Source organism: Vanessa cardui, chromosome 10 (assembly GCF_905220365.1).
Source record: "Vanessa cardui chromosome 10, ilVanCard2.1, whole genome shotgun sequence".
NCBI lineage: Eukaryota > Metazoa > Arthropoda > Insecta > Lepidoptera > Nymphalidae > Vanessa > Vanessa cardui.
The window spans coordinates 6582768-6608910 of record NC_061132.1 but is presented as its reverse complement, the minus strand read 5'-3'; the positions used below and the strand labels follow the sequence as shown (position 1 = coordinate 6608910).

The 26143-nt window shown below is 31.7% G+C and overlaps 1 protein-coding gene across 1 annotated transcript; it reads left to right on the top strand.

Moving 5' to 3' along the window:
- Positions 1 to 15555: 15555 nt before the first annotated feature.
- On the top strand, positions 15556 to 24957 carry LOC124533103. Its single transcript, XM_047108267.1, has 6 exons — positions 15556 to 15718; positions 19802 to 19952; positions 20673 to 20784; positions 22928 to 23062; positions 23971 to 24184; positions 24803 to 24957. The coding sequence occupies exons 1-6, from the start codon at positions 15556 to 15558 to the stop codon at positions 24955 to 24957; spliced, it is 930 nt and encodes a 309-aa protein (XP_046964223.1).
- Positions 24958 to 26143: the final 1186 nt, after the last annotated feature.

Sequence of the window (26143 nt, the reverse complement as noted above, 5' to 3'; positions counted from 1 at the left end):
AATGTTTCCGATAGGTTAGCCCGGCATTATTTTATTATACTTATGTATATTAAAAGTATTGTTTTTTTTTTTTATTTGTTACGAAGCATCGAATCCTTCTGATATAAGTATTAACTGTATTTTAGGTACAAATTATGAAAGGAATAAAAAGAAAGTGAACACTTTTATTCAAAGTAGTACTTTAAAGAAATATGTTTTTTGAGTAGTTCATTACCATTAACTTCCGCTTATACAAATTGAAACGGAATTAACTCATATTGATAGCTTATTTTCAACCTTCATTTAAAAAAATCTACGTATGAGAAAAGTCCTGCAAATATATAAGCTATATTACTACTAGAATCATTTAAGGTTGACCTTATCAGATACAAGGTAAAATACTGCAAAAAAATGTGTTTTGAAATATTATATATTTTGTTAACTCAAATAGTATTATAAATTTCGTGAAACTAACCGAACTTTACACGTTTATCAAAGTCAAATATTTAGTAAATATGGAATTATTACCTAGAACATAAAACACAAAATTTTATGAATACCTACAAACATATTGGAATATATTTTTTCGTTTTTTAATTATTTCAGAGCTCTCATGAACACCAAAATATCTTTGAGATTTGGATATAGTGAAACACAAATGGATGTAGCATCGGCTAAATTCGTAAAACCGATCACATCCGAATTATTTTTTTATGTGAATATGATCTTTACTTAAACGTAATAACTCGTAATATCATATAACCTAATATACCTATTCGTCAATTTGACAATTCAAGTTATATTAACTTGCTTTCTCGGGTTGAACTGACGCGAGAATCTATAGCGACGAATAGCGTCAAATGGCGCGATAGGGAGATATTTCTATTGCTTGTGTAAATCGGCAGGAATCGTTTTTATTCTTGAATTTGGATGCCACGTCTAATTTGTGTTGTTATATACCATACAAGTAATGATTTTCTTACGAAGTTTTAGTTATTTATATATCAAGCACAGTACTTTAAGAACTAAGACCCAAGCATTACACATTAATAATTCCCTGTGAAATAGTTCTTATAAATAACTAACACTAACCGCTGGAGTATAAGATGGGTTGGAATAGACTCGCTAGATAGAATGTACCGTAATAGCATATATAAAAGGGACAATGCCTTCGAATCGGTAATAGCAATTTCGAGATCCGTTTTAACGCAATAAAGACCCTTTATGGGGAAATGTTTAGGCGTGGTGGTACATTTGTATAATTCATAGGCTCTTATCATACGACTAAGAGAACTTAATGTAAGGTCATTCTATCGGTCCTTTTAATATGAAAGGCACAAAAGTTCATTGGTTATGAAATTCTATTCAATTTCATTAGTATGTGTTCGATATCTATGTCGAGATACTCTTGCTTATTGATAGACAAAAATCTACCAATGCAATTTTATGTTTAATATATTCTTATGTTTTATTAGTATATGGTATTGTAGAAATATATAAGTTGTCTCCAATTTTAGGTATGTCTTGGTTCTGAGTTAGTTAAATGTATGTGTGTTACGAGAACTTATTTTTTTCTTTTCTTAATCCTCATAATCTGCCATTTCGATATGTTATTAATTTAGTTGGTGCAATTATTATTACTTTTTAGAAGAGCTGAGATGACCCAGTGGTTAGAACGCGTGCATCTTAACCGATGATTTCGGTTCAAATCGGCATTTGAAGGCTTAGTGAATGAATGCTTATGTTATTTATCCTCAAATATATATTAATGAGATGACCTGAGATGGCCTCTATTTGTCCAGTTTATTTGATTATCATTTTGTAAAAACGACCCGAGATGTCCCAGTAACGCGTGAACGCGTGCATCTTAATCGATGATTTCGGGTTCAAACCCAGGCAAGCACCACTATGTATATGTGCTTAATTTGTTTTTATAATTCATATTGTGCTCGGCGGTGAAGGAAAACATCGTGAGGGAACCTGCATGTGTCTGATTTCGTCGAAATTCTGCCACATGTGCATTCCACCAACCCGCATTGGAACAGCGTTGTGGAAAATGTTCCAACCCCTCTCCTCAATGGGAACGGAGGCTTTTTTTAATAATGCATAAAATAAATTGCTGACTTTAAGTCTACAATAATAAATTGTAAGAAAACTTGACAGCCAGCAATATATAACTTTAAGGTCTAATGCCGCACGGGACCAGTGTGGACTGTGGCCTAACTTTGCCCAGGGGCGGTCAAAATTTATATAATACATAGCATAACTAGCGTTGATATTGTTTTTTTCATGTAGCCATTGTTGCCAATATGATTTGATGCCACCGATATTAAGTATTATTGTATTCCTTGTTGATGGGTAAGTGAATGTGCCAATGTCTGTAGGTGACCATTTATCATAGTTTCCACATTTTTTTCCACCCAAATATAGTCATATGTGCATACCTACAACATATAATCTGAAAAGCTCTATAGTTGTTATAAATAAATTATGTTTTATATCCACTCCTTAATATATAAGAGTATATATCTGTTTCACCTAGTGATACGTTAGGAGAAATTCCATAGATTATTAAATAATTTGCTATCTTATCATGTCCATACTAATATACCTACTAACTTATTTTTTGTCAGTGTTGCATACCTCAAAAACTTCTAAACAGCTTATGACATAAGATGCAACTCGTTTCGGAGAAGGTTTTAGTATGTTATGTTATTATTTTATGTAAATACACAACACAATCCCTCAGAGCGTTTCATGCTATTGTCTGTTTATGTAACGAGAGGAATTTCTTAGCAACTAAATGTGGAAATATAATTTTGCTTTAAAATATTTATCAGGAGTAAATAAAACCTTTGTAATTCGAAGTATCCAATCGCTGGCCACTTAGAAAATAAAAATAAATAAAATTTTAACAAAAAGAAAAACCGACTTCAAACAAAACACAATTTTAAAACAAATAAAAATGCACTAAAAAGTAATAAAAATAATTGCATATTTAACATATTTTTGAGAGTCCTCCTAGGTAAAATGAAATGAAAAATATTATACTACTTAAAAGTCGATTTACGATTATATAACGTAGTTATAGTTATTGTTTTATTTGGAGCCGGTGTCAGCCACGGGCACACGCCTCAACAATCAAGAGAAAGAAGGGATACGAGCCTCTTGATTGACTCAGTATAATATGGTATAAAAGTTAATTAGTAAGAAACATATTTCTTAAAGTATTCTCGTATTGTTTTTTGATAGATATAGTATAGGGTTGGCTGACACCGACTCCAAATATAGCAATAATTATAACTACATTATATAATCGTAAATCGACTTTTAATTAGTATAATATTTTTCATTTCATTTTACCTAGGAGGACTCCCAAAAATATGTTAAATATGCAATTATTTTTATTACTTTTTAGTGCATTTTTATTTGTTTTAAAATTGTGTTTTGTTTGAAGTCGGTTTTTCTTTTTGTGATTTTAAGTGAAGCTGATGCAGACTAACATTTTTTTCTAAATATGGATAGATTAAGCGTGCCATTTATATAAATCAGAAACTACTTCGGGGACAGTTTCAAAAGAAACTTTCGAATAAAGCAAAAATAGACTTTCGAAAATGCGGCTTTAATAAGTCATGCGGCATAAACTACAAGGTACCACCCTCGAAAAAGCTGTAATCGACCTCAGTAAAAAACTTTGTAAAAGAACTATTATATGTCGTACATCATATGACATCACATCATATACACAAAATTTGATTAAAGACAGTAAGAAATTCTGCCCCAAATCGCACCCTAACTGTAAGCTGTTTAGGAGTTCCGTCAATACATAGTATAAAACAAAGTCACTTTTTCTGTCCCTATATCTTTAAAACTACGCAACGGATTTTGATGCGATTTTTTTCAATAGATAGTGTAATTCAAGGGGAAGGTTTGTGTATATAATACATGAAAAATTTAGGAAAGAAACACTGACAATTTTAGAAGTTTGCAATGTGATGTCGTAAATAAACAAATTCTTTAGTATATTTAGTATAAGTATTACACCCGTGAGAAATCGGGGCGGGTCGCTAGTTGATTATAATATTCGATTATGACAATTACATGAACATAACCACATTACGGAAGGTGATCAAATATCCAAGTAACCCATAAATAAAAGATTCGACCGAGTATTGCTAACGTGCTCCTCAGAATTGTTCCGTTCCCTTAATTTGTCATGGATCCTATACTCAGAATCTTACCAAACTTTCACCAAACTACCCTTAAATTACATAATGCAAATTTAAGACTTATGTCGTTTTCATACGGATACCATCATCGGAAAAAAATAAAATTAAAATGGGACCCCACGGAAAGCACTACCTTTCAAACAAAAAAAAATTATCAAAATCGGTCCACCCAGTAAAAAGTTATGAGGTAACAAACATAAAAAAAAAAAAATACAGACGAATTGATAACCTCCTCCTTTTTGAAGTCGGTTGAAAAACAATAAGCATTTAAATACTTTTTTTTTCCTTTTCTTAAATTTTTCAATACTTCTGATTCCAAGAAAATGTCGAATAAACAAGTTTAAAAGTCGATTTTTATGGACTCTTTAATATGACTTTTGAATTTGATGAATTTTTGTTTGATAATGAATTTGAATTTTCAGTTCAACAATCTTCCTCTTGAATCACTCTATACATAAAAAAAACTCATCAAAATCCATTGCGTAGTTTTAAAGATCTAAGCATAAATAGGGACAGATAGCAAAATCATTTATTTGAGAATTTTCAAATATAAAAAAGCGTGTTTGCCAACCTAATATATAAACGACGTAAAATCAATTTTACTGATTGCTTCGACGCTATTATTAACGAATGTAGCATCAATTTCGCCTCATGAATTTTAAAAGGGAATTTTGTCATCGCCCTCTCACCTGTTGGGATTCAAATGAGTCTCGATAGGATTGTACGTGAGATTTTTTAAATAAAATTATAGTAATATCTTATTGAAAAGGTAATGTATATGTATCATATTTGTGTGTTCGATTAACGTTTGTTTTAAATTGGTTATAGTTTTATGTTTGGGATTTTGTAACGTGCACTTGTTGCTTTTAAGATTGGTTATGTATATGTTATATAGTTGTTGGTCTTGTTGCTAGATTATCACGGTCCGTATTTCTATCAGTGGAAATGAGTTTTGACATTTTTTTTTTCAATCAAAATATACTGTATTCAATGCTTTTACAAGCACTTTTGAATCGTCATTTAAAAAACTGTTAAGGTTCCAACAACCCTCCCTTCTATGTTGAAGGTATTTTTTTAATAAAGTAATTTATAATAATTTTTCACTGCTCTCCTTTCATTTGAAGAGAAGGTTAGGAGCGTATTTCGCCACGCTACTCCAACTTTTCGGGGTAGTGGATTATCGTGTGGCAGAATTTCATTGAACTAGGACACCACCGAGCTCAAAATTTAGTAATGCTTGCCTGGGTTTTTATTTTATAATTTAAATTAAAAAAAATATAATTAAGTTAGTATTTGGTTTTCTCTAAGACATTTTGAAGTCAATCAAAAGACAAGAGTTAGTAAAATCAATCAATCTAAGTTTCGAATAACTTGTAACATTGTCTTTCATCCCTTTTTCTGAAAATCAAAAACTTTGAACTATTCAAACGAACTTTATCTCGTAATATAAAATGAAATACTTTCTATAAACGTAGATAGAATAAAAGTTATATCAAACGATCTAACGACCTTTGAAACAATACAAGCCATTAAAAATACAAAAACTTAGTTCAAGAAATTAAGTAACATAAAAAGTACACCAAAGGCTGTTTATATTTATCGCTTTAAAACACGAATAAAGGGCAGATAAAAGAAATCAGCGATACGCTGAATTGAAAAAAGAAATAAAAGTAAGAAAGTTGAAACAACACAAAGTATGAATTATATTTTCAAAATTTATCACCCTCTTAACACGCGGCAAGAAAATACTGCCCAACCTGAGAACATTAAAATGACGGCAACGAGCAAAAGTTTGTGAAAAAAAATAAGCGCCTACATTTGTTTGCTTGTAAATTGCGCAGGAATCTTTGTTGCTTGCAATAAAAGTCACTTAAAAGGAATTTCCCTCTAAATTAAGGTGAAAGGCCTTACACAGGCAAGATTGAAGAGGGTCTCATTGTGAGATGTGGCTTAGGTACAATTAATTAATTCTACGTTCCTATGATATAGAATTCTTTGCTGGATGTGACTTGCCAGCGAATATATAAAAATAGATATTGGTTTGTAATTAAAAGCCGTAAACTCATATGTACTCATATGTTTTTGTATGTAGCATGGATGCCGGACACAGCTCACAAAATACAGTAGGCAGAAAATGACTGCATATATTGTGGTCATACTGTTTTTTAATGTTATGCGTAGTAAGCTTGGCGAAGGTATTCAAACTAAATGCCTAATTCAATTCTAAAAATTGGACTACGGTTAAATCTTATCAGCAATTCTTTTCAAATTTCGATTTGTTTTACATTAAATGCAGTATTTTATATTTAATTATTTACTATAAAGACTCTTATTACATTAGATCTACTCTCACCATGTCACTTAAAACCTTTTTATATTGATTATCGATTTTCTGTACGAAAATAAGTATATCCCAACTATTGATGTATTCGTACGTACGTAAGACTTGACCTTTAAAGAGTTTTTTATTGTTTATTTTGACGTCACAATATAAAAGAAAAAAAAAATATTTGTCCGCTTTTTATCTATTTTGCCTAAGACCCATGAAGCCTCTTAGTTAATTATATATGCCTGAATTGATTTTATGTGTAAAATCGCGACACCAAAAACCATTTCAATAATTTGAAAACGACTTTAATAAAGGCATCCAGGGTAAGCCCAGTCTCACTGAGAACGGCAATTACTTTTCTTGATTGAAAGTGTTCAAATATTTTTATTACACTTGAAATTTCTACAATCTATTATAAAATGTTTAATTAAATTAAACATTTTATAATTTTTATATATTTTTACAATTATGTGAATTTCAATTATTCATAATACTTCAGGTTTTTCTTTATTTGATTACATAAAATAATACAATTTTAATTCATATTTCATTTATAAGTGAATTATGTTGCTTTTTATATCGATATCATGTTTATACGAAATTTCTAATAATAAAGAGACGAGATGGCCCAGTGGGTAGAATGCGTAGATCTTAACCGATAATTGCGGGTTATCTGAATGTGTCCAATTTCAACGAAATTCTGCCACATGTGAATCTACCAACTCAGCATGGTGGAATATGCCCCTAACCTTCTCCTCAAAGGGAGCTTAGCCCAGCAGTGAGAAATCTACAGGCTGTTATTATTATTATATTATATCTAATATCAGTACACGTGTATTCCATTTTTTATACTATCCCTCACATATGTAATTTCAGTAGCCAAATAAAATTACTTTTTACAATGATGCTCCAATCTCTCTATATTTTGTTACAATGCCCGCAATCATCCAATTGTTTTATAATGACCGCTCAATCATTTTTAAAATAAGAAATAATTTCATAAATTATCAATTAATTAATTACTATAATCTATACATATAATAAAATTGGAGTGTCTGTTTGTAATATGAAAATAGCCCTTTTTAACTCAATGCGTATGTATGTATACACGGTACATATATCAAAATAACATTTTTTACATTTTTGTCCTTGTATCTGTCTGTCTGTTTGTTCCGGCTTATCTCTGGAACCTGCTGGCTAGACCGATTTTGACAAGAATTTCAATGGCAGATGACTGATATAGATAAGAAGTAACTTAGGCCACAACAATTTTTTTTTATTAAAATTAGACGAGCTCAAATAATCATAATGTTGTATAATTACTGATATAGAATCAAATGACATACCACCGTATTCGGGGCTAGCGATCTCTAACACATGTTTTGTGTCCCAACAGGAGGATTACGTGGTGTGTTTATTGTGTCTAACACGATGTCAAAGTTAATCAGAGCATGCAACAACTCGTAATAATCTTTTTGACTTTTTTAACATCATTTAATATTTAATTACTATCGACCCGCTGAATTTGTTTATTTACGACACCACATTGCAAACTTCTAAAATGATAAGTGTTTCTTGACTATATTGTTCATGTATTATATACACAAAATCAAAATCCGTTGTGAAGTTTTAAAGATTAAAGTGTACAAAGAGACATAAGGACAGAAAAAGCGACTTTGTTTTATACTATGTAAAGATATATTTCCTTCCGCTTACGTTATGTTAAAAAATCAATATATATATAAAACCGTTCCGTTACTGAGTGACTGATTGAATGACAAACAACGCACAGCCTAAACCACTGGACCTAGAGACTTGAAATTTGGCACATGTATGCCTTAAGTGTCATAGAGATGCACTAAGAAGGGATTTTTCAAAATTCATATTTTCGAACCAAAGTAGCTCTATCTCCGTAAGTTTAATTATTAGGGGTTTCAAATTTACCATGCGATTAGGTTATAACAATAACTAAAAACTATTTTTATGATATTTCAGAATTTCCAAGGGATAGAGAATAAAAGGGACTATATATATATAACGAGGAGTTATACATCAACTCGTTATCAGATATGACGATATTCGAAATGTAAGACATTCACGTTCGTAATATTTTCTTTTAAATATTCCAACGAAACAAAAACATCCTAATTAAACTTTTTGGAATGTACATATATATAACGGTCAATAAATTTATAAAAATAAATAAAAGAGAACGCTAATACTTATATTATAGTGAACCGGTTAAAGCAGTTTTAAGAAACGACGTAAATAAACTCGTATACTAGTTACGCACGTCACTCTCGAGCAGTTTGTCAGCGGAGACAGATGATGTAATGACGTAGATCTGTATCGTGAAACAAGAGATGACATGTTATACCGGGACATTAAATATTTGTTTTTTTTTTCTTATGCCATAAACAACAGTTTTATAAATAAGTAGATATTGGACAACATCACAAACATTACTCGAATTCCAATGTAAGCAGCTAAAGCAATTGTGTTATGAAAAATCAGGGGTAACCACGGTACCACAAACACACCCAAGGCAATATGGAAAATTAATGATTGTGATTGTTTCGGCCTGGAATCGAACACGGAACCTCAGTGGCGTAGGTACACCTAAAAACCGTTTTTCAGGGGTCGTGAAAAACATTTATTGTCTTATAATTTAGTTTAAATAACTTGAAATGTACTCTATACATAAAGATGTGAATTTATTATAGCGTTCAATAGAAGCGCTGGTCTCGACTAGATATTTCTTTTTGTATCACATTTTTTATTTTATCATAGTGCCCAAGGAGGTAAAATGAGATCTCAGCCTGAAGAGCATTCACGTCAGCCTCATAATTTAGTTTCATTTGTTTTACTTTCTTTGAAAAAATAACACTTAAATGATAAATGAATATATCTGAGTGATTTTAAACAAGAAATTATAACCGCCTGAAATAGTTACAATATATATATAATGATATAGTAAATTGCTATTCAAAATCTGCAGGCGAAAATGTAACTTTCTTTAGAAAAAAAAACTAAATGACAAGATGTTTTTCTTGCGCTGTAAACAAATATTTATATTTAGTAAAGTAGGATATTTTTGTATTGCAAAAACCTTGTACCTAGTCTTAAAAGGAATTTCGCTTAAATATAGATAACATTTATACGCTTAAAATGGCTCTTTTATATCGTATAAAGTGTAAAATAGAAATTTCCATGAAATAGAACCTTTCACTGCGCCTGACAATATATTTAAAAAAAACATACATTTCTATTCTTCTTAACTCCAACAGAAATAGCAATATCAGTTGAATCTAAGCTAATAAACATATGCTGCAGTATATGTAAAACGATACTGTTTGTTATTTCCGATTATGAGGGTAGTTGTTTAAAATATTTTAGTCAGTTAAATAATCAAAATAGGAAATGGATTGAGAATTAATTTCTAAATGTTTAGATCCAATGATACTTTTTATAGATACTACTAGTTTATTTAGGTCAATTATTGTTAATTTTAGTTAATTTAAAATCGATAAATTTGCTTTATGATTCAGGCTGCGCAAAACTCATTAAACATTGTTTAATGAAATGGCGTCATAATTAAATGTAAACAATACAACGATTCATTTGCAATAAATAGTATATTATCGTGTATTATACTACTGTATTAGAAGTACATAGTTGTAAGTTCAATTAGTGTAATATCAATTATTCATAATTGTAATGCAGTTATAATTCTTTTACCTGTAAACGCAGTCAACTATTTATATCAAGGCATTATATCCTGTAATTTGATATGCAATCAAGATAATTGCTTAAATAAGTTTTTTTATATACCTTTTATAACATTGTCGCTTCTGTATGATGCTCTGAGTAAATAAATACACCAAGAATATTTTCTATTGCTCTTAGCACTTATTATACTGTGTAAGTTGTTTTTTTAAATTAAATTGTTTATCTGATTGCGTGTGATCACGCCCATATTACTACATATTAGGTTGGGTAAAAAGTCTTTTCGCATATAGTATGTATGAACTTGTAATAAAATATCTTTGGCTATACCATTTGTATCTGGCTGGTTTTGGTATCATTAAAAAGTTTTAATTTTAAAGAAGGCACTTCCAAATTCAAATTAGGAATTTGTGTGATTGTCATTTGTTTTTGTTGTTGTTACTGTTACTATAAAAAAGGTAAAAATGCAACTCAAGCCGCGAAAAAAAATTGTGATATTTATATACCTAATGCAGTATCTGTGAGAGTAGCGCAAGTTTGGTTTAAGCGTTTTCAAGCCGGAAATTTTGATATCAAAGATGCATCTCGCTCTGGTCGCCCTGTTACGGACAAAATTGATCCCATTTTTGAAAAAGTGGAGCAAGATCGGAGAGCAAGATAGTTACGATGTAGCTGAAGAACTGGCAATTGACCACAAAACGGTTTTGACTCATTTGAATAAAGCTGGGTACACAAAAAAGCTCGATATATGGGTGCCTCATGAACTCACTGAAAGAAACCTAATGAACCGTGTACTCATTTGTGATTCTTTATTACGACGTAATGAAACCGAACCATTTTTGAAGAAGCTGATAACTGGCTATGAAAAGTGGATCACATACGACAAGAACGTGCGAAAAAGATCGTGGTCAAAGGCCGGTCAAGCTTCACAGACTGTGGCAAAACCCGGATTAACTCGCAACAAGGTAATGTTGTGTGTATGGTGGGATTGGAAGGGCATCATTCATTATGAGCTGTTACCGCCCGGCAGGACCATCGATTCAATTGATGAGATTGAAGCAAGAAATTGAGAGAAAGCGGCCAGAATTGATCAACAGAAGGGGTGTGGTTTTTCACCATAACAACGCTAGACCTCACACATCTTTAGCCACTCAACAAAAATTACGAAAGTTTGGCTGGGAGGTATTAATGCATCCGCCGTATAGTCCAGACCTTGCACCTTCAAATTTTCATCTGTTTCGGTCTCTGCAGAATTCCTTAGGCAGTGTTAGGTTAACATCACGAGAGGACTGCCAAAACCACTTGTCGCAGTTTTTCGATTAGAAGCCCCAAAATTTTTACAGCAATGGGATCATGTTACTACCAACAAGATGGCAAAAAGTTATGGAACAAAATGGCACCTACATACTTTAGTCAAATGTAAATAAACTATAAAAAAAACTTTTTGAATTTTCATATAAAATACGACGAAACTTTTTCCCCAACCTATTATTCTGGTAGTGAAGCTTTATGCAAGCTATTAATTTTGATTGACTATTATTGTTGGATATCGCCTTCAGAAGTGAGAGTACCGATGTAAATAAATATTTCTATTCCAGGGATAGGTTTCTTATAAAGCTAATTTCTTGTGGTGGTGATGACCGTTTACCATCAGTTGGAGCATCTGATCTTCTGGTTATGGTCACAGTTGTTTACTTAATTTACTCCTGCCATTGACTAAAGTAGTGTTTAAAATAAAGTCACTGCCAAACGCTCTAATGCTGTTGATGTTATCTGGTGAAGTAAAATTAAATAAATAAATAATAAATATGAGACAACATCACATACATTACTCTGATTCCAATGTAAGTAGCTTGTGTTATGGAAAATCAGAAGTAACGACGGTACCACAAACGCCCAGACCCAAGATAACATTGATAAATAAAATTTTAACAAAAAGAAAAACCGACTTCAAACAAAACACTATTTTAAAACAAATGAATATGCACGAAAAAGTAATAAAAATAATTGCGTATTCAACATATTTTTTAGAGTCTTCCTAAGTTAAATGAAATGAAAAATATTAGACTACTTAAAAGTCGATTAACGATTATATCATGTAGTTATAATTATTGTTATATTTGGAGTCGGTGTTAAAATTTTATTCATTTTTTGATTTTAAGTGAAGCTGATGTTGACTAACTAATTTTTTTTAATATGGATAGATTAAGCGTTCCGTTTATATGAGTCAGAAACTACTTCGAGGACAATTTCAAAGGAAACTTGCGAATAAAGCAAAAATAGACTTTCGAAAATGCGGATTTAATACGTCACGCGGCGTAAACTACAAGGATCCCTCGAAAGAGCTGTAATCGAACTCAGCAAAAAAACTTTGAAAAAGACCAACTATATTTCGTACATCATATGACATCACATCACATACACAAAATTTGATTAAAGATAGTAAGAATTTCTGCCCCATATCGCACCCTAACTGCGAGCCGTATAGGAGTTCCATCACTACATAGTATAAAACAAAGTCGCTTTCTCTGTCCCTATATCTTTAAATCTACGCAACGGATTTTGATGCGGTTTTTTCAACCGACTTCCAAAAGGAGGAGGTTATCAATTCGTCTGTATTTTTTAAAAGATAGTGTGATTCAAGGGGAAGGTTTGTGTATATAAAACATGAACAATATAGTAAAGAAACACTGATAATTTTAGAAGTTTGCGATGTGATGTCGTATATAAACAAATTCTGTAGTATATTTAGTATCAGTATTGCACCCGTGCGAAGCCGGGGTGGGTAGCTAGTTGATTATAATATTCGACTATGATAATTACATAAACATAACCACATTACGGAAGGTGACTCAAATATCCAAATAACCTATAAATAAAAGATTCGACCGAGTATCGCTAACGTGCTCCTCAGAATTGTTCCGTTCCCTTCCGTTCCGTTACTTTGTCATGGATCCTGTGCTCAGAACCTTACCAAACTTTCACCAAATTACCCTTGAAGTACATATTTTATAATAAAAAAAGAATTATCAAAATTGGTTAACGTGATTTTCAGTTATTCACCTATTTGTCGCGCATATACATAATGCAAATTTAAGACTTATGTCGTTTTCACATGGATACCATCATCGGAAAAAAAAATAAAAAAAATGGGACCCCACGGGAAGCACTACCTTTCAAACAAAAAAAAAATTATCAAAATCGGTCCACCCAGTGAAAAGTTATGAGGTAACAAACATAAAAAAAAAAAAAAAAAGAAAAAAAAAATACAGACGAATTGATAACCTCCTCCTTTTGGAAGTCGGTTGAAAACTAATGATAATCTACATTGATTCGGCCGGGAATCGAACCCGTGACCTCGGACCACTGAGGTCATCAATTCTTCCAATTGTAACGTTAGTACGTTTAAAATAACGTTGCGTATTTCATATGTCTTAATGTTTCACAGTGTGACATTTCAGAAAAACCCACCTTGAGTTATTAGAACTTCGTTCTGAAAGACTGTGATTCTTTTCTATACCATTTAAGTCAGATTAACATACACTCACACTTCGGAAGGAAGCAAGGAGTAGTGTTATAATTTCTAGCTAATTCTTTAAGCTGATACGGTAAAGATATTTTATTAAACATCGAACCTTTGTTGCTAAAGCATACTGATGTTAATGATAGGAATTTCGCCCAACTTTTATCAAAGGTTTTGTCCGTCGTCAAAGTTATTACTGTTCCGGTATGTTAAGAATTTTAACGAAATTGTTAAACGAAACCCGACCCGAGATTAAAATTAACCTTAAAGACCTTTAAAAAACAATACAAATTTTATAAAGTACGTCCGGCCTACGTCTTGATGGAGACGTAAGTATTTTTGTATTTGGATCATTCTATAAAACAACGTTTTTTTAACTATCTCATGATTACCATCCAGTAACAGCCTGTAAAATTCCCACTGTTGGCTGAGGCCTCCTCTCCCACTAAGGAGACGGTTTGGAGCATATTCCAGTAGGCTGTTCCAATGCGGGTTGGTGGAATGCACATGTGGCAGCATTTCGATGAAATTAGACACATGCAGGATTCCTCCACCGCCAAGCATGAATTATAAATACAATTAAGCACATATATATAGTCGTCCTTGCCTGGGCTTGAACCTGCGATCATCGGTTAAGATGCACGCGTTCTAACCACTGGGCCATCTCAGTTCATACCATACAGTAAAGTTTTTGAAATCGTTTGTGACTATTAGTTAGTCTGATGATGTGTTAATAAGCTGCAATGTTTTCAACCGTAAACTAAAAATTACTTGAGTATTTTTAAGTCAAAGTATTCAAGATCAAAGGTAATAATCATCGGGAACAATAAATTGAATTATGAATAACGTTGAAAGTTATCTTTGACCTTACGAATTTTGTGTAAATTGCTGTGAAATATCTCCGTAAAGATTAAATTTTGCGCAGTCCTTGCATTGTGTGAAGATCTAGCCTTCGTGTTTTTCGATGTGATAATGCAATCTAAAATTAAAATCAGAATTATAATCTGAGGAACTATTCTGTGAGGACGAATTTAAAATTAAGTACGGAACATGATCGTTTAATGTCGGAAATTGTTTATACCAAAGGGTTATTAAAAGTCGTAAGTCTTAAATAAGGCTACATGCCCGCGACGTCATGTGTACCGTTCAAGGTATACCGTGGTTTGTTTGCGAAAATATTTGATACGGTTCATCAATTCTTAAAAAGTGTAAAATTCAAAAATATACGCCTCATTGACATTAGTACAAGGATGAACAAGCCATTATATGTAACATCTGCTAGACCGTGTCGTCTAATTTGACCTTGGTAATAAGCAAGATCAACAATATCCTCATGGAAAATACTCTCACTTGGCACCACCTGACAGGCAACAAATTAAACAATTCCGTGTACAATAGCCACTCGTAATACATCGAAATCGAATTTACAATAGAAAATTGACTGAATCAGAGATTTTTTCGCAAGATACAATACGTTCGCTTCGTGTTTTAGTTCGGAGTTGTACTTCATTGAATTATCTTTACAACGGAATGTAAATTTAAATCTGAATACACTTGACTTTTTCTCTTGAATATTTTTGATCGTCGACAAAAACAACCGTACCATCTTAATGTTTTCCTTATGAAGCACAGATCTCATTTTCTTTATTTAGAATTTGCAACCGTGCGAAGACGCGGCGGTTCTCTGGTTTGTTTCCAACGCCAAAAATTAAGTTGATTGTAAAGAAGTTTAAGCTTTAAGTCAGTATTATACCTACGCCCGATCAACAATGGAGTTGACATGTAAAAATTCTGTTATTCAATTAAATCCAGATACTATACAATATCTGAGAAAATTGTATAATTTGGATAACCCTGAAAGATTAGAAGCCTCAATTGACATATTAGTGGAATGGCTTCAGAAACAGGATCATTTTATTAAGAAAGATTTCTGTAAGTATCACACGCTCTATAATTCTAGGTTTTATTTATTTAAAAATTAACTTTGAATTAATATTAAAAAATAATTAAATTATGTGTTCCAAGATTACATCTTGGGTCTTAAAGAGACAGGCAAAATGTTAATTTTGTATCAGTTATTGTAAATATATTATGAAACTTAATTATTCTTACAGGAAATGAGTAATTAATGACAATTTCCAGAATTTGTTTAAAAAATAGTATAGCATAAAGATAACAAAACATTTGTGTACGATCTGTTAAAGCACATAGGCATTATATGCTCTTTTCTTACTAAGCAGACAGTTTAATATATACTAATTAACTTATTTGTGCAGTTTATATGATTATCATCTTGTAAATAAATAAAATTTTAACAAAAAGAAAAACCGACTTCAAACAAAACACTATTTTAAAACAAATGAATATGCACGAAAAAGTAATAAAAATAATTGCGTATTCAACATATTTTTTAGAGTCTTCCTAAGTTAAATGAAATGAAAAATATTAGACTACTTAAAAGTCGATTAACGATTATATCATGTAGTTATAGTTATTGGTATATTTGGAGCCGGTGTCAGCCACGGTGCCCTTGCCCCAACAATCAAAAGAAAGAAGCGATACGAGCCCCTTGATTGATCCAGTATATTATTGTGTAAAAGGTAATTTGTAAAAAACATATTTGTCAAAGTATTCTCGTATTGTTTTTTGATAGATCTACTGTAGGGTTTTATTGGCTGACACCGACTCCAAATATAACAATAATTATAACTACATGATATAATCGTTAATCGACTTTTAAGTAGTCTAATATTTTTCATTTCATTTAACTTAGGAAGACTCTAAAAAATATGTTGAATACGCAATTATTTTTATTACTTTTTCGTGCATATTCATTTGTTTTAAAATAGTGTTTTGTTTGAAGTCGGTTTTTCTTTTTGTTAAAATTTTATTTATTTTTTGATTTTAAGTGAAGCTGATGTTGACTAACTAATTTTTTTTAATATGGATAGATTAAACGTTCCGTTTATATGAGTCAGAAACTACTTCGAGGACAATTTCAAAGGAAACTTGCGAATAAAGCAAAAATAGACTTTCGAAAATGCGGATGTAATACGTCACGCGGCGTAAACTACAAGGATCCCTCGAAAGAGCTGTAATCGAACTCAGCAAAAAAACTTTGAAAAAGACCAACTATATTTCGTAAATCATATGACATCACATCACATACACAAAATTTGATTAAAGATAGTAAGAAATTCTGCCCCATATCGCACCCTAACTGCGAGCCGTATAGGAGTTCCATCACTACATAGTATAAAACAAAGTCGCTTTCTCTGTCCCTATATCTTTAAATCTACGCAACGGATTTTGATGCGGTTTTTTTTAAAAGATAGTGTGATTCAAGGGGAAGGTTTGTGTATATAAAACATGAATAATATAGTAAAGAAACACTGATAATTTTAGAAGTTTGCGATGTGATGTCGTATATAAACAAATTCTGTAGTATATTTAGTATCAGTATTGCACCCGTGCGAAGCCGGGGTGGGTAGCTAGTTGATTATAATATTCGACTATGATAATTACATAAACATAACCACATTACGGAAGGTGACTCAAATATCCAAATAACCTATAAATAAAAGATTCGACCGAGTATCGCTAACGTGCTCCTCAGAATTGTTCCGTTCCCTTCCGTTCCGTTACTTTGTCATGGATCCTGTGCTCAGAACCTTACCAAACTTTCACCAAATTACCCTTGAAGTATATATTTTATAATAAAAAAAGAATTATCAAAATTGGTTAACGTGATTTTCAGTTATTCACCTATTTGTCGCGCATATACATAATGCAAATTTAAGACTTATGTCGTTTTCACATGGATACCATCATCGGAAAAAACAACTAAAAAAATGGGACCCCACGGGAAGCACTACCTTTCAAACAAAAAAAAATTATCAAAATCGGTCCACCCAGTGAAAAGTAATGAGGTAACAAACATAAAAAAAAAAAAAAAAAAAAAAATACAGACGAATTGATAACCTCCTCCTTTTGGAAGTCGGTTGAAAATCAATCTTAATATCTTGTAAAACCAAAGGTTGTTGAAAGTTGAGCATATACGAATCACACAAGTAAAACGACTTGGGTGCCATTATCATGATTTGATATTTTTGTATTGATCAATAACATTTTAATATATTTGAGTCCTTTCCTGTTGTAGTTGAATAATAATTTAGAATATATGGCATTAAAAATGAATTTACTATTTTTAAGTCAAAATATTGGGTGTTATATCATCACATTTACGAAAATGAAAAAATCACGTAAGAATTATAAAACTGTCTGCTCATATTTACCTTCATCTGTATTAAGGGTATTCCAATAGTTGGGTCAAGTAGATCTTCGTTACTTTTGTCCGTTATCACAGTATTTACTAACTCACAAATAGGTGGAACATAACAGAATATTGAGGGATTAGGCTTAGGACAGTGCCTCTAAGATTCCTTTTGCTTAATCTATATTTTAATAAATAATTTAGTGTCCCGCAACGAGTCCTACATAAGTCGGATCATACTGACTACTTATATAAGATGTAATAATCTCCAAAACTTTTTCTACAACGTAGGTCTAGGTTTACATTTATATGCTGTTCAAGGTCAATAGAATCGACTCCATAAATATTCAGCTGGTAAAGTACTTTTTACAAGCCTGTTTAGGGTATGGCATGTTCTACCGCCAAATTTTAGTTAGTCTTAGTCAGACTTAGTATTGTTGCGTTGCGGTTCAAGCGGTGAGTAAATCAGCATAGCTGCAGATACAAGGGACATAACAACTTGCTTCCGAAGGTTGGTACATATGAGACATAATATTCCGCTAAGTACTAATAGTAACCACTTATTATATGCCCACGTGCAGGTAAAAGCTCCCACTAACAGTTTCCTAAGTTTTAATTTGCTATGATGATTAATTTTCACCCATTCGTAACTATTGGATAGTTTAGCGAATGGGTGAAATAAATGAAAATATTTTTTATGCAAATGTAGTGTCCTCCTAAAGAGGATTATTGTATCAGTAGTAATTATTTTATTAGAATTTTGTAAGCCATGGAGAAGTTTTACCACGTCATTTTGCTGTAAAAGTTTATACATGTACTTAAAACTACATACCTCGTACCTGGGCTTAAACCCTTTCTCTTCCATTGTGATTCCAGTTCAACTATTGGGCTATTTAATTTCTTCAGTAGATTAATTAATTAAGTGATAAAATTAATTCATTACAATAAAATTGAATTATCATAAAACAATCTTATCAAAAATTCTCACAGTTCCTTTGTCTATTCTTCTGCAGTAAAATAAAATATATAATTAAAGTAAATTTAAGGTATTTTTTCAACACGAGAATGCTTTTTTATAAGTCATCATTTATCACTCACATGTGTAACTAAGACTAAAGCAATTTACTGTGACATTTCAATACATATTTTTTCCTATAAGACGACTTTGACTTCCTCCGTGATCGAGTAGTGTGATCGGTTTTCATGGGTACGCCACTCTGAGGTCCCGAGTTCGATTCCCGGCCGAGTCGATGTAGAAAAAGTTCATTAGTTTTCTATATTGTCTTGGGTCTCTGTGTTAGTGGTGCCGTCGTTACTTGTGATTTTCCATAACATCAGTGCTTTAGCTGCTTACATTGGGACCAGAGTAATGTGGTTTTATCCAATATTTATTTATTTACAAAAAAAATATTGGTATTGAGGAGTATGAGAATATACTAGCCTTCGGAAAGCATATGCATATATATTTACGTCTGAGCTCTTTTCGATCCTGTCGAATCCTAACGGATTAAGAGAGTAAAGGAATAGTGAGTTTACTTGCATTTGCGCATGCGTGTATTTGTGTACTATAATAGGCGTAGATAGACGATCTCTTCTGAGTTTTATTTTATTGAAGCCGGTGAAGATGGCGGTGAAGCCATAAGCATTATAGTTATGATATCGAACGAAAGTGAAAATTCAGATCGTAAGTACAATATTTCCTAACACACTCCATTTATTATAAATTGTTTTTAATGTTACAGCTAAGGAATATCTGGAAAGGGCAATTATTTTTAGCAAAGGTTCCGTAGAGAAGGCAAAGTTGAAACTGGACAAAACTTCGACGTTTAAAACGCTACTACCAAGATATTTTCAGGCGTTCGATGTGAAAAACGCAAGCATTTTAAAAAACATGTAAGTTAAAAATATAAATATATTAATTACATATTAGTCAGCACTTCTCTGCCAATTTGTATGTAAGCATAGGTTTTGTTTGGTTATTCGCTGACAAATGGGTTACCTAAAGGTCAAAGTCACTGACACAGACATAAGTGCTGTAAGAAACGTTCCTTACATCTCCAATGCGCAACCAATCTTAAAAAATAAGATGTTATGTATCTTGAATATAAAGTTAGGAGAAGTTAGGAGAAGTTTAGGAGCATAATTCTCCACGTTGCTCCAGTGTGGGTTGGTGGATTCCCATGTGGCAGAAGTACTTTGAAATTGGACATGTAGGTTTCCCAATGATGTTTTCCTTCACCGCCGAGCTCGAGATGATTTATATACCTACACAAGTTGAGCACATGAAAATTCAGTGGTGATTGCCTGGGTTTTAACCCCCATTCATCAGTTAAGATGTACACACTCTAACCACTGGGCTATCTCGGCTCTCGTACCTTGTTGTTATACTGGCACACTCACCTGTCAAACCAGAACACAACTAAGTAAACTACTTAGTAAGTACGGTTTGATAATAGAATATGCAATGAGAGGTATTTTACCCAGATATACATGCAAAGTAATTTGTAATTATTTGTCTTTCAATTCATATAACTCCTATAGCAAATGAAATTTATTGATTTTTTCATATTTTGTCAATATGTAACAATGAATGTGTTTTTTGTACATTTTCAGACTTTGTGGAATAGTTCCAAAATTGACGAAGGATCACGAAAGAATCTTGGTTACAAAGAATGTGGGCGATGATTTCTCGCGTATTATCGACTTTTATAAATACACTATTATGGTGAGTTCCTACTTTATATTGTTTATGAAGTTGATTGAGTATGAATTTATCTTATGTGTAACACACGGACGCGGACACTTTTTTATAACTTTGACAAATGCGATAAGGTCACAGATTTAACAAAAAAAGGTCCAAAGTGTTGTGTTGTCCTATTCGTCTATTTTATTATTAAAAAAACTGGAAGTCAAAATTGTATTGTAGATTTTTATGAGATCGTTTATAAAGCCACACAAGTTCTGACTGAAGAACAGAAATTTCTTTGATTTGACTCAGTACAAAAAATATTATAGAAGTTGACCTTATAAAAGATTACTCTGATATTTAAATATATTATATAATGCTTTTTATACCCAAATGAGGTATGGCCAAAATGATTTATCAGTTTAGTATACAGTTTAGTACACTAAATAGTGATTGGTTATCATTATTTTTTGGTAGCGGTGGTGGCGGTAATGTTATCAAGGAAGCGATGGTACTGTCATTTATTGGTCGCTAAAAGTCAAAAAACAACATGAAACTCTTAAGCAAGTCTGAAAAAAATATTCGTTCCCGATAATTTTGTTATTTGCAAAAAAAGTTAACAAGGCACATAATCGAATAGGCTAGCTAGATTGATGATCTGCAGCCTAAATACAGCTTTGGAAACTTCAGTTCCATTAAAGATAACAAACGTTTGTACTCTTTTACTAATATTAAATTTATGATCATTAATCCTTAAAAAGTCCATATTTTTCGCTGTAGCAAATGGAATGTATTTAGGTCACTTTAGAGATGTAAAATGAATGTTTCTGAAGGCTGATTTTCTCATAAAAATCAATATGTACGTCATACAAGTGAACTTTATCGGTAGGTACTTAAAATCGTGCTATATGAAACAATTATCGCATGTAGAAATGTCTCCGATTGGACATAATTCTATTCTGTAGTCATAAGTAACATTAAGTACACATCATCATCAGATCAACAGCCTGTAAATTGCGCACCGCTGGGCTGAGGCCTCCTCTCTCTTTGAGGTGAAGAAGAGCATTAAATACAATATAAATAAAATTAATCTCTTCCTAGTTTGCGATTAGTGGATGCAAAAATTAAAGGACACTATTGAGTCTGCTTTAGGGACTTCATAAAGCGTTATTGTGACGATATTGGAGAGAAATATATTTAGTATGTAGTACGTGTTGAAATCGTAGATGAGATCTCTCGAATTTATTGACATCAAATTTAGTGAAAATTCGAAGTTGAATGGCGCATATCTCATAAAACCGATGGATTTCAGAATTAAACTGTATAATGTATTCTAGATCGAAAAATATAGCAGTTTGAAACATATCTCCAGTAGGTTAATACACCAGCGCAATGCAGCATTTCTTCATAGAGAATTAACGTGTTTTCTAGCCATTCCATATCAATCTTTTGTTTTGTTAATAACACTTATGCTCACTATAGATTTTTCACTAAAAATGTTACTATCGTAATTTTTAAGTGAACTGTGAAATCAAAGTATTATTATTTAAAAATGTATGGAATCTGTATTGTTTAAAGAATTGTTAGCATATTAAATATGACCAGATCAAAGTCAAATAAAAGTCAAAAATCATTATTTAATATGGAAGTGCTATTATTGTCAAATCTTTTATCACCAGTTCGGAAATTAACACCTCGGACATGAGAAAAACCAGTGATAGAAACAGCAGGATTTATTATTTTATTTAATTTTAACCAGTATCGATTTTAATATATTCCTAACACCTATAATGCAGTTAATATTATGATCAAACATGCTATATAAGACTGTTCATTCTAAAACATATCACCAATAACTGTTAATTGAAGACAGTCTATTCAGATGGTCTCATAATATATTTTATAATATATAATGTAAAAAGTAAAGTAAAGTAAGAGCCTGTAAACTTCCCACTGCTGGCCTAAGCCCTCCTCTTCCATTAAGGAGAGGGTTTGGAACATATTCCACCACGCTGTTCCAATGCAGGTTAGTGGAATGCACATGTTACAGAATTTCAATGAAATTTGACACATGCAGATTTCCTCACTACGTTTTCCTTCACCGCCGAGCACGAGGTGAATTATAAACTCAAATTAAGCATATAATATATAGTGCTGCTTGCCAATAACATTGTCTTTTCAGATTTGCGAATATCTTCATTTCTACGAATACTGTGATAGTTTTATCGTTGTATTTGATGCCAGAGGAAGCAATATCATGGACTATATAAAATTCCTTAGTCCTGTTACTATGCAACAGTGCGTTTCAATACTAATCGTAAGTATTTAAACTTATACATTACACTTATACATACATTATTAATTCCCACCCTTTATCTATATGTATACTAGTATATACTAGTATTATAAATGTGAATGTACCTGCCTATCTGTCGCTTTTTCACGACTAAATCAATGAACCGAATTTGGTAAAATTTTATATGAAGCAAATTTTAACTTCGAGAAAGGACATAGGCTACCTTTTTTTCTTAACATATGATTAAAAAACAAAAAAATGCGACCGAAGCCACGGGCGACAACTAGTGTTACATGCTTTGCTTTAATTTTATTTTTGAAGCAATTAGATCCAATAGTTTCTTAGATAATCCATAAAAATCTGTACTTTTGAGTGAATTAGTAATTCGTCCTACTAATATTCAGTAATATCATCGTACATTATTGTTGATACGTTTAAAGGCAAGGATGCTATCGGTCCTACGCCAGCCGTATCAAATTAATTCTGCCATCGTCTTCAGTAATCGGTCTTTCTATCTAAAGCATGCATTAAGTTGCATTTACTAATCAGATCCTCACCCATTATTTACAAACTTGTTTAATATTTGTATCCTGCCCTTTGTACGGTAGACGTCATCAATTTAACAATTCGTTGTAAACGGTTACGAATTGATAGCCATCCCAAAATAATATGATTGTTCTATCATTGCTACAAACATGTTTGATGTAGTTTCTCGTTAGATTTCATGAATTTAAGTTTAAAAATAATTCTAAGACTAGTATATCTGGCTGATAAATCCTCACTAATTGACGTAAAATTGTTGAAAAAATCGTTTGGAAAATGTCTATCCGTTGTTCTCAGGGCATTTAGGGATACTTATACCGATAGCCATCGGTATTTTTTTTAACATATTCCATGTAAGCTGAGGCTTCATTTCTGCGTTTTTTCAGGAAGGATACAAAATGCGAGTTAAAGGATTTCATTTTGTCACTCCATCGAAATCAGTGGATACATTAATCGGTATTTTCAAGAGAGCCTTAAGCCCGAAGTTACGCGAGCGCATACAAATACACAGAGATTTGGAGTCATTGTATAAATATGTACCGAAAGAAATATTGCCGTCTGATTTGGGAGGACCAGAAAAATCGATACAAGAATTAAATGGTATGTTATACAAGAGACTGTCTCTGTCTGACTCTTACTTTTATTAATATACTAGACGTGCCTGCGACTTCGTATTTGAATTACAAAATACACAAAAAGTTCAGTTTAAAGTTTTAATATATTTTTATTAATTCTGTATTAGGCAGTTTTTGTGACATTAAGTCATTGATAGTACTGGATAGTAATTGTACATTACAGCGTGACTTAATTATTATTTTATATATAATTCTAAAAGTGAAATTCCTGTCAACTAGCTGCTCCATTTAGTGTAAAAATTTTATGGATAGCATAAAAAAACATAGTTTTAGTAAGCATAAAAAATCTATGGAATGAATGATAAAAATAAATAAAATAAAATGAAGTACACAGCATTTTATCTATGAAATATTTAAAAAATATTGGGTATATTTCTGAAAAGTCTGATTATAGATTTGAACTTTTGTATAGATATGTACACATGTATAATAAACGTGCTACACATTTTGCCGAATACGATAGGCAAAATTTCCGAAATATACTTTTCAATGACAAATCTAGAAAATAAGTATATTTACGCTTTTACATTTATTGTGATCACTTTTAGGAGTCAAAATGAAATATAATGATGTTGTTTAACAGATGATTTAATGAACGCGGTGACTTCGGATGAGTTCACGGCGATTTTAAATGAGATGAGGTTAGCAGCTACCGACGAGACTTACAGGAGTGAAGATCAGTTCAATGACCAGTACATGGGGATGCCAGGGTCTTTTAGGAAGTTAAATATTGATTAATTTAACATATAAAACAAGCGATAAGTTATGGATTTTCTTATGAAATATAGGTTAACATTGCAAATCTGTGGTTTTTTGCACGGGTAAAAAAGCCAAGTTGAAAATAATAATATATAGTATAGATAAATAATCTTCTAATTTCAAGTGTTGTGTATCATAAAAAACTTAAACAAAAATATATAAGTAAGTAGGAGATTATACATTTTTAAACTTAATGAGTAGATACTTATTTTTTGTAAATACTTTTTTTTATCTTTATAACAATACACGTAAATTTTAAAAATCAAATTAAAAAAAATGTAGTTTTATTTGCTATAATAAAATCTTGTATACACTCATTGTTTTATTTAGTAGTAACTATTTTACAGCTTTGGTCTCAATTCAGATGTAAATATTTCACTTTATCATCGTTCATCATCATTTTCAGACTACTGTGGTCTTTCGTCGGCTATTCGCATCCAGATCATGCCTGCCGTCTTACAACTTATGCTCGAGTACTTTCATGAATATTTACATAGTATCTTACAACTGAATTCAGCTGCAAGAGTCCCTGACTTCCTTATTATTATCAAGGCAAGGAGATGCAGTACTCATTCTATTTTGACTACTACAATTACAAACCTAAGTAATCTTTTTTCCAAATTTTTTGTGTAGCCTGATAGGTCATCTAACTGGGTTTGATTATCTAAGAAATAATATTATTAATTCATTTTATTTTCTGTTCTTCAAAGTTTTCCTGTCGAGTTGGAATTATCCTTATATCGGATTGCGAGTTCTAGATAGTTACTGATATCTAAAATGACAATGAAAATGACATGACAATATCTAAAATAAATAACAGTTTTAACAAAGAGAAAAACCGACTTCCAACAAAACACTATTTTAAAACAAATAAATATGCACAAAAATTATTAAAAATAATTGTGTATTTAAAATATTTTTAAAGGCCACCTTAGTAAAATGAAATGAAAATAATTAGACTACTTAAAAGTCGATTTACAATTATTTAACGTAGTTAAGTAATTGTTATATTTGGAGTCGGTGTCAGCCAAGTCCACCCGGTAAAAAGTTATGAGGTAACAAACATAAAATAAAAAAAAACACAGACGAATTGATAACCTCCTCCTTTTTGAAATCGGTTGAAAAAGTTGCAACTTCGGATATCCAGGTGGAACGAACTTGCTTT